The following is a 9,436-nucleotide window of genomic DNA, read 5'->3' on the forward strand; positions in this document are numbered from 1 at the left end:
ATATATACATATTTTCCTTGGTTATAAGAGAAATTGAGCCCTTATGAAACTGTTATCATCATCAGTGCAGAAATTCTGCCATGGAAAGATACTGCATGGCATTATTGTAAAAGAATATGATCCATATTCTGTGTGGCTCTAACAGTCCTCCATCTCCTTGCTTGAAAGACTGACAATGCACAAAAAAGTTCACATGTAGGAATCACAAAGAGACCATATACAACAAAATCGGATATCCCTTGGACCAACAAAGACCACCGCAAGATGAAGACCGGATGGCAATACTAAAGCTTTCAAACAGCAGTTATGTTAATGTCAGTAAGAGGTGGGTGGTCCAACTTGGATGCTAACAGTTCAATTCATGCTACAAAATATATCTGTAAATACATTAACAAAGGCAGTGATCAAGCTATTTTCAATTTCAGAAACAAATATCTCACAAATCTCACAGATGAATTTCACACATTAGTCTGGCCGTTATGAAGTGGCAATGGAACTGTAGGGTGCATTTTAGGTTTTCTGCAACATGAAAGACATTGAAATATGGTCTCCCGACTGAGACACAAAGTTGAAATGTGCTCACTATTTTTTATTTACTTAAATTTGGCATATTTCGTGACAGTACCTTTTCCGTTGGATGATTTACAAGGCGATATTGGTCTTGGCTTCAGTTGTCTAGTGGAAGTATGATTCCACAATGCATCTTTGTCGGCTGCAGAAATGACTTGGTTCGATGTGTTTGCCTCATTTTTGGTGCTTCAAATACCATTTCTTCGAATGTAGTTTCTTCTTAAAGTTTATATTTAAAAAAAAGTAACATAATTCAAAATTATTTATGACGGCGACCTGCACATTCTTCTACCGTCAACACACACCAAGAGTTAACTGCCGACTGACTATAGTCAAAGACGACTCCAGTGTCAAAGACATTTTACACAACACACAAGCTTCCACTTGTAATCAGTCTCTTTGCTATTCTTCGACACATTTACTAATAGTAATCAATATGCTTTCACTCACAAAAATATAAGTAAATTAACATATAATAAGGCAAATTATAATAAAAAAATTCTGACAAAAAAAATGTAAGAAAACATTTACAATTTGGTATCGACAAATCCGGTAGGAAATAACACATCTCCCAGATCCATTACAACATCCATTTGTGACACATCTCAGTGTTAATTTAGAGAACAGTGAATGGGTGTATTTTCATGAAAAGATGTTTCTTCAGCAAATATTAAGCCTGCTAAAATCAATATTGACTGCATTTTTTTTTTTTTTTTTTTTTTTTTTTTTTTTTTTTTTTTTTTTTTTTTTAGTCTTCGTGAAAGAGAGAATTTCACAAAAACTTTCCTATTTACTGAGGTGCAAAGATGTTACACCTAAAACTACAACAAGAAAAGAATGAAAGTGTTTCAGTTCAAGGAATCCCTGTTCCCAACTGGCTTGGTGTTAAATTCAGACGTTTTACACAGGTAGACTCTTTGTGGTGCATGTAAGCAACATGAATGCTTTTGCTTGGGAATGATGTACAAGGACCAACCTCTTTCAAAGATCTTAAAAAACACGATGGTCAGTAATTGTTAACATTCAGGGAGGCATGTGAGGCAAAAGGGTTATTACAAAATAATAATCATTGGGATGAACTCTGAAGGAGGCCGTACAATGCAGATCAGCAGCCAAAGTGCAGAGCTTTTTGCAATATTAATAGCAACCTGTTGGCTTTCAAGTGTCCAACAAATGTGGGGTAAATAAAAAAATGACATGGCAGAACATATGTTGCAAAGATTTAAAGCCCCTGCCGCTACAAACAATGATTTTTATCTGCAATGAAGCCCTCATGTAGGTGGAAAATTATGTAATGATGAAAACTGGGAAATATTTATCTGACTTCGGTTTGAATACAACAATTAGAACTGAGGAAGTTAGTAGTGATTTCCTACAAGAAATGAGTTAGGGCACTATTTCATTGCAACAGCCACTCAATGAATACATTCTGCAATTGAATCCAGAACAGACAACTGTTTTCAGCAATCTTACGCAAGAAATTGAGAGTGATCAAGATGGTTTTTTTCTTTTTACAGGTAAGACTTTTCTTTTAAATTTACTCTTAGCCCAAATTCAGAAAAATCAAAGAGCTGTTGTAACATACAGATTATATAATGGTAAAACAGAGAGTAAGAATCCAGATTTTAAAATGCAAAACATTTTTAGGAGTAGATGTAGATTTCAAGCAAATTTTTTTTAGTTGTGAAATGCAGATTAAAGCTGAGGCAATTGTGGAAATATAGCAATTAAGGAGATGAGACCTGGGTATGTTGAAATGATAAGAGGTTGCCATGATTTAAAGCAAGCATTGGTCATGACTAATTGAAACAGATGGGGAAAAAAAAAGAAAAAAAAACACAGCAGAAGATGAATGGAAATTTTGAGAGACAAAATAATGAAATAAATTAAATAAATACAACATAAGATGAATTGATCACATTGAGAAATGAAGTAGTGAAGAGAGCAGAACAACAACTTGGTACAAAGACAAGGCACTAGGTGCTAGGAAGGACTACAGGAAAAATTCAAAGCTATAGGAAAGTGTATGATTACTTGAAATATAGATGCTGCTTGGAGGGAAATGAAAGAAACCTTTGGCGAGGAGAGAAGCAGCTGCATGAACATCGACAGTTCAGATGGCAAGCCAGAAATAAGCAATAAAGGGAGGATGCAACGTGGAAGGAATATATAGAAAGCCTATATAAAGGATAGAAACTTGAATACAGAATTATGGAAAGGGAAGAGGGATTGGATGAAGATGAGATGGGGGATAAATTACTGCAAGAAGAAAACGTAAGTCAAAAGAAGACACCTGGACTAGATAATATTTCTTCATAATTACTGAGATCCTTAGAAGAACCAATCATTACAAAACAGTTCCACTAATACTCCAGATACATGAAATGGACAAAATATTCTCAGTCTTTAAGAAAAATGTAATAATCCCAATTCCAAAAAAAAAGACAACTGCATTAGTACCAGTCAGTTTAGTAAGTCATAGCTGCAAAGTACTAACCTGCATTATCTTCAGAAGAATGGAATGAATGGTAGAAATTGAACTGAGAGAAGACGAATTTTAGCTCCAGAGAACTGTAGGAACATGTGAGGCAAAAATGACCCTAAGACTCATCTTACAAAATAGATTGAAGAAAGGCAAATCCACATCTATAAATCTAGAAAAAGCGTCTAACAATGTTGAGTACACTCTCCAAACTCCGAAGATGTCAGGATAAAATACAGGAATCAAAAGTTTTTCTATGATTTGCAGAGAAACCAGATTTCAATTATAAAGAGTCAAAGGAGTAAAAAGGGAGCATAGTCAATAAGGAAGTGAGACAGTGTCACAGACAATCCCCATTTTACCCACTCTTTACACAGATCAAGCAGTAAAGCAAAACCAAGGAGAAATACAGGGTAATAATTATTGAACTATATTAAATGAAATCATCATATCTTCTGAACGGTTTGTGTTAGGACATTCAAACTGCACAGTAGGCCTGGGGTATGATGGGGATTAGTATGCCCATGCATACACACCTTGTTGTTGTTGGTCACTTGCACATGAAAATGTCACTGTACTGCATGCCTGAGCATATAGCGCTTACGAAGTCCTACTATGCTAATAATAACAGCCCAGCTGCAGCTCAAAGGAAGTTTGTGACTGAGTTCAAGCTGAAGACAACCGATCCAAATGTGCTAAAAATCAAGAATTCGATTCACAAGTTTGAGAGAACATGTAGTGTTCGGGATGACAGTGTTGGCAACGTCAGTTGTCAAAAAAGGGTGAAAACACCTGAAAACATTGAGACGATACATGCTGTGTTTCAAACCGATCAGATGAGCTGCACAACAGGTGGGAATCAACTGGGAGATGCTGCGACAAATTATTGTTGAAGACCTGCATCTCTTCCCATACAAAATTCAAACCCATCAGCCATTAAACCTCACAGCCATGGAACAACGGTTGAGTTTCCCCAACACTATTGTCCACAGAATTGACGAACAGGACTTTAAGGTGAATACAGTTCGGTTTAGCGACGAAACCCACTTTCATTTGGATAGGTTCATCAATAAGAAAAATTAGCACTTTTTGGGGACTGAGAATTCGCATTTTGCGACCAAGAAGTCTCTTTACCCTCAGTGGGTGACTGTGTGCTATGCAATGTCTAGTCACAGAATAATCGGTGTGATATTCCTTGATGGCACGGTGACTACCAAACAGTACATGAGGTTTTAGAAAATGATTTTATCCCCCTTATCCAAAGTGACGCTGATTTCGACAAGATGTGGTTCATGCAAGATGGAGCTTGAACCTATTGAAGCAGGAGAGAGCATTTGATGTTCTGGAGGAGCACTTTGGGGACCACAATCTGGCTATGGTGTACCCAGAGGCCTCAATTGGCTACTATATTCTCTGGATCTGAACATATGAAAAAAGACAAGGTATACAGAAACAGCCCCAAAACCATTGCTGAGCTGAAAACAGCCATTCAGGAAGTCATCGACAGCATCAATGTTCTGACACTTCAGCGGGTCACGCAGAATTTCACTATTTGTCTGTGCCACATCATCACTAATGATGGCAGGCATATCGAACATATCATAAGCCAATTCAGAATATCTGTGGTGACATTTACATGTTGAATAAAGTGTGTGCATGCTGCAGTTTGTAACTAATTTACATTTTTTCTCATGTAGTTCAATAATTGTCACCCTGTATGAAATAAAAAGTAAATCACTTTAAGATGAACAGAAATGTTAGAGCCTTGAAAAGAGGTTATAAAATTAACACCAACAAAAGTGAATTTAGGTAATGCAGTGCAGTTGAATTAAAGCAGATGTTGTCGAGGGAATTGGATTAAAAAATGAGATGCCAAAAGCAGTAGCAAAATTACTGATGATAATTGTAGTAAAGAGGACATAAAATGCAGTCTGGCAACAACAAGAAAAATTTTCATGCAAGCGACAGATATGTTTACAAGGAATATAAATTTTAGTCTTAGGAATCCTTTTCTGAAACTATCTGTAAGGATTGTAGCTTATATGGAAATGAAACATGACTGATAAACCATATACAAGACAGCAAACTACCTTTTGAAATCTAGCACTACGAAACACAATGTTGAGAATAAGTTGGGTGCATTGAATAACTAATGAAAATCTATTAAACTCAATTGGGGAAAAAAGAAATTTATGGTACAGTTTGAATAAAAGAAGTAATTTGTTGACATGATGCATCCAGAGGTGCCAAAGAATAGTTAATTTGATAATGGATGGAGGTGTGGTGGGGACAGTGGGGAGTTGGGGTTGGTTAAAAACAAAGTGCGAACATAGCTTGAGTACACCAAGCAGTTTAATTGTATATTATGTTGAATTAGTTATGTACAGCGAAAGAGATCTGCACAGGATGGACTAGCACTGAAAGCTGCATCAAAACAGTCTATGCACTGAAGACAATGGCACCAGCAGCAGAATAGGAACCCATGTCTGGAAAAGTACCATTTTATTTCTAAGACAGTTTCAATTCAATTCAGATATATAATGCATCCATGTCTGCCGATAGAAAGAGGAGTCTCGGAGTTGCTTGTCCTGGTATGCAATACAAAGGTCAGCATGAACTGCCCCTGAGTGTCTATCAGGAAATGTGGTTTCAGCATGCTGGTGCTCCACTTCACTTCTCAGGTGTAGCTCAGAGACATCTCAGCAGACGATATGGTGAAAGGTGTGAACCAGAACATGCTTCATATGTGTAATGTTTGTAATAACATTGGTGGCCACCACATCGAGCTGCGTTGTAATGTTCTGGATGTACAGTGTGCTGGGTTCTTTTTTTGTTTTGGAATAATGTAAACACATAATGTTAAGCATTAACACAGAGAAATATGCGTAAGTGATAAATGGGTGTTTCATTACTTTTACTTTTGAATTGTTGACAAACAATTAAACTGCATCATGCCTAATTCAATTCCTCAAGCAGAAGTGGATGAGTTAAATATCTGAATTGAAACTGTCTTAGAATGGAAATAGTACTTTTCTGGACATGGTTCCTATTCAAAATATAATGAATGAACTCCCTAGAAATTTGTAAAGGGAATTTCCAAATACCCTAGTTGTCAAGCAAATGGCACACGTGCGCATTCACACACACACACACACACACACACACACACACACACACACACACCTTTAAATATCAATATTTATCTCTGGTTGGAAGTGCCACAAAATGTAATTTGTTATTTCATTCACAAGTTCAGACATCGGCATTGTGCAGCCTTGGTGGTAAGCTGTGTCACACCCACTTCTACATTGCGAAGTATCCCCTGAATAGCTTAATCGCACATTTTTAATGTATTACAGACTATGTTATTTTTGTATTATATGGTTTTACATAAATAACTTAATGGTTCTAAAATGTGTGTATTATTGTATTTTTAAAAATACACATTAATATTACACATATAACCCCACTACTGTTGCGTGTTGACAAAAATGTTGAATTGAAATTCTGTCAGCACATGTGTCACCTATCATGTAAACGAAGAGCTACTGAAACTCCAGTTAAAAATAGGTATAAAACAAAAACAAATTAACTGTTTTTCCTGAAATATAATGTTTCTGCATGCATAATTCAATATTACTCACCACACTTCTGAAGCCAACCACATCACCTTCTTCACACATCTTTTGCTGCATGCTTTCATGCTGGTGACTTTCTGTAAGAAAAATGTGTATCTGTCCACTCATATGCAAGAGATGCTCCTTCCACATCAGTTCTGTGTAGCCCAGCAAGTAATTAAGTGGAAGCAACCTTGCCACTACTAAAGTAATCCATTCTGCATCTTCATAACTAAAACTGCAGCCACTATTTGCTTTAACAGAGGACATGACATCCATCTTCACTCTTAATAAATGTTCACTAACATCTCTTGAACTGCACGAGTTATTCAAAGTATCAAACAAAATTACTTTGTATCCAGTTATGTGAAATTTTTTACTTTGTATGAAGAACCCATAACAATTTCCAAATGCATTTACTGTGTCTTTATGGGCCATCTTATTAGCTGCACTGATAACTATTTTTCCACTGGTATAGTTATGTATTCCACTGCCCATTTCAGCAGCACTATGAAAGCAATGAGTGACTGCCTGCATAAGTTCCAACATAACATAAGACCTATAAATATATGCTGAACGAATATTTTCAACTGTCATATTCTGTGAAAACTTAAGAAGCATCAGAAGTGGCACCATCAATGTCAGCTCAGCAGTTTCTATGTTTTTAACTACTTTCTTATTGTTCAATAGCATATTGGAGTAAGCATAAAGCAACTTCTGTGAGTAATGCAACAAATCATTGGTAATGATTAAATTTATAGGCATTTTACCAGTTGAACATATTTCAACCAACCACTCTATAATTTTAAGTTTTGTGTTAATTTCTGTAGCTGCTGCAGTAAGAACTTTCAAAACATCCGATACTTTTTCTTCTGTGTAGCTATTTTCCAGTTCTGAAATTCTTTCAAAGCTAATATCTCCAGTTGTGATTTCAAGGTCTGTTTCACTAACATTTTCCATGGTATGTTTCCCAATTGTGCTCTCTTTGTTTGCACATTCATCATTTTCAGCATCAAATAACAAACTTTGTTGCTCATAAAACTGCATCATATGTCTGCATTTTATGTCTGGATAATTTGAAAGAGAATCTGGATGGAAAATACTTCTAGAATGAAGTACATGCACTTTTCTATTACTATCTGCATGGAGTAAGAGCTTATCAAAAACAGTCTTCAAATCCACAAACTGTGTGATGCTTTTATCATCTTGTCCACCTCTGCCGGACATCTTGCCTGAAAGTAAATATTTCATGTAAATGTTATCGTAATCCTTAAACAAATCACAAAACATATAGAAATGTATTTTTTTACCAATACAATAAAAATTCACACAAAATAAAACACAATGTCATCATTCTTTTTATATTTATTTATTTATTCATCCAGTAAATATCTACAGATTGTGGGATGGCATTTGCATCACACACACACATACACACACACATACACACGTAAGGTTACATATAACTTCAAAATTTATTTTAATAATACAATGCCTTCATTATATTTGATCTTACTTTAGCAGCAGTACTAGTTTTTGCATATTCTTGCTCCGTATCTGTTGTACTTCACATGGTTTAAGAATTTTACCACTAAATAGAAGCAGTGATCTAATAATGGCCTGAATCTGTAATTCATTATAAAATTGGAGAAAGGGTTCAAAATTGATTGCATAAATATACAATCATCTAGTGATATCCTGTTCATCATTTTCATTAACTATGGACATGATGGCAAACCAATAAGAGCTGTGTAGTACAGTTCTTCTTACTACAATAAATCTTCCTGGTCATTTCTTCATTCATTACACAGTTTTAAATAGGAATAATATCCGCTTTTATGCATTAAAACATGCATGCATCTTGTGTCATGCTTCCTATTACCATCTAACTATAAATAATAAATAATGGCGTGTGACGAGGGCATCCCGTCGGGTAGACCGCTCACCTGGTGCAAGTCTTTCAATTTGATGCCACTTTGGTGACTTGCGCGTCAATGGGGATGAAATGATCATGATTAGGATAGCACAACACCCAGTCCCTGAGCGGAGAAAATCTCCGACCCAGTCAGGAATCGAACCCAGGCCCTTAGGATTGACAGTCTGTCGTACTGACCGCCTAACTGAAAAATATGAATAATGATGGCTTTTCTGTATTCACACAAGTATTTATATAAATACTACTCAGTTATTGTTGGACTCTTTAATGTTTCCTGCTACCATTTAGCTTGTGGTGTATCTGGCGCAGAGTGCCCTATCTTTGTGACTTTTGCTTCTTTGGCCTGCTTTGTTCTAGACTTCTCTCTCCATGCTTAACTTGTACTACTGCCATGTTTGTTATGTATCAGTCATTAATAAATGCATATTCAATACTTACTGTGTGTTATCTTCAACTGATCCTACATGATAACCACAGTGGTGACCCCAACACCGTCATTGTCTCATTGCGAGTTTTCTTGTGCTTGTTGGCATCATTTACGAACTTTGTGTGCCAGCTCACATTGTTTCCACCACAATTGATTTACCAGTGTCTTTTGGTGCATGTGTAACGGACCCCATTAACTATGCTTGCAACCACAAGTGGACAAGTGTACCTACTTCAAATTTGATTAAAACCGAACAATTATTTACGCCCAGCCACGCCGGCAGCCACCTAACCTTAACCAGTACAACATGACCACCGCCTAGCATGGCAGCAAAACAACAGCCACAACATGGAAAGTGCATGCCGCCTAACAACAACATGGATAACCTTCCAGTTAAAAGCATT

At 36.3% G+C, this 9,436-nt stretch overlaps 1 protein-coding gene across 1 annotated transcript in view; it reads right to left on the reverse strand.

The window, feature by feature from the left end:
- The window catches only part of LOC124616395, a 219,108-nt gene extending 211,212 nt beyond the window's left edge, over positions 1 to 7,896 (reverse strand). The window contains exon 1 of the mRNA XM_047144700.1: positions 6,697 to 7,896. Coding sequence (XP_047000656.1) covers positions 6,697 to 7,896 — 1,200 coding nt within the window. The remainder of the gene's footprint in view (positions 1 to 6,696) is intronic.
- Between the last annotated feature and the right edge of the window lie 1,540 nt (positions 7,897 to 9,436).

Source organism: Schistocerca americana, chromosome 5, assembly GCF_021461395.2.
Source record: "Schistocerca americana isolate TAMUIC-IGC-003095 chromosome 5, iqSchAmer2.1, whole genome shotgun sequence".
NCBI lineage: Eukaryota > Metazoa > Arthropoda > Insecta > Orthoptera > Acrididae > Schistocerca > Schistocerca americana.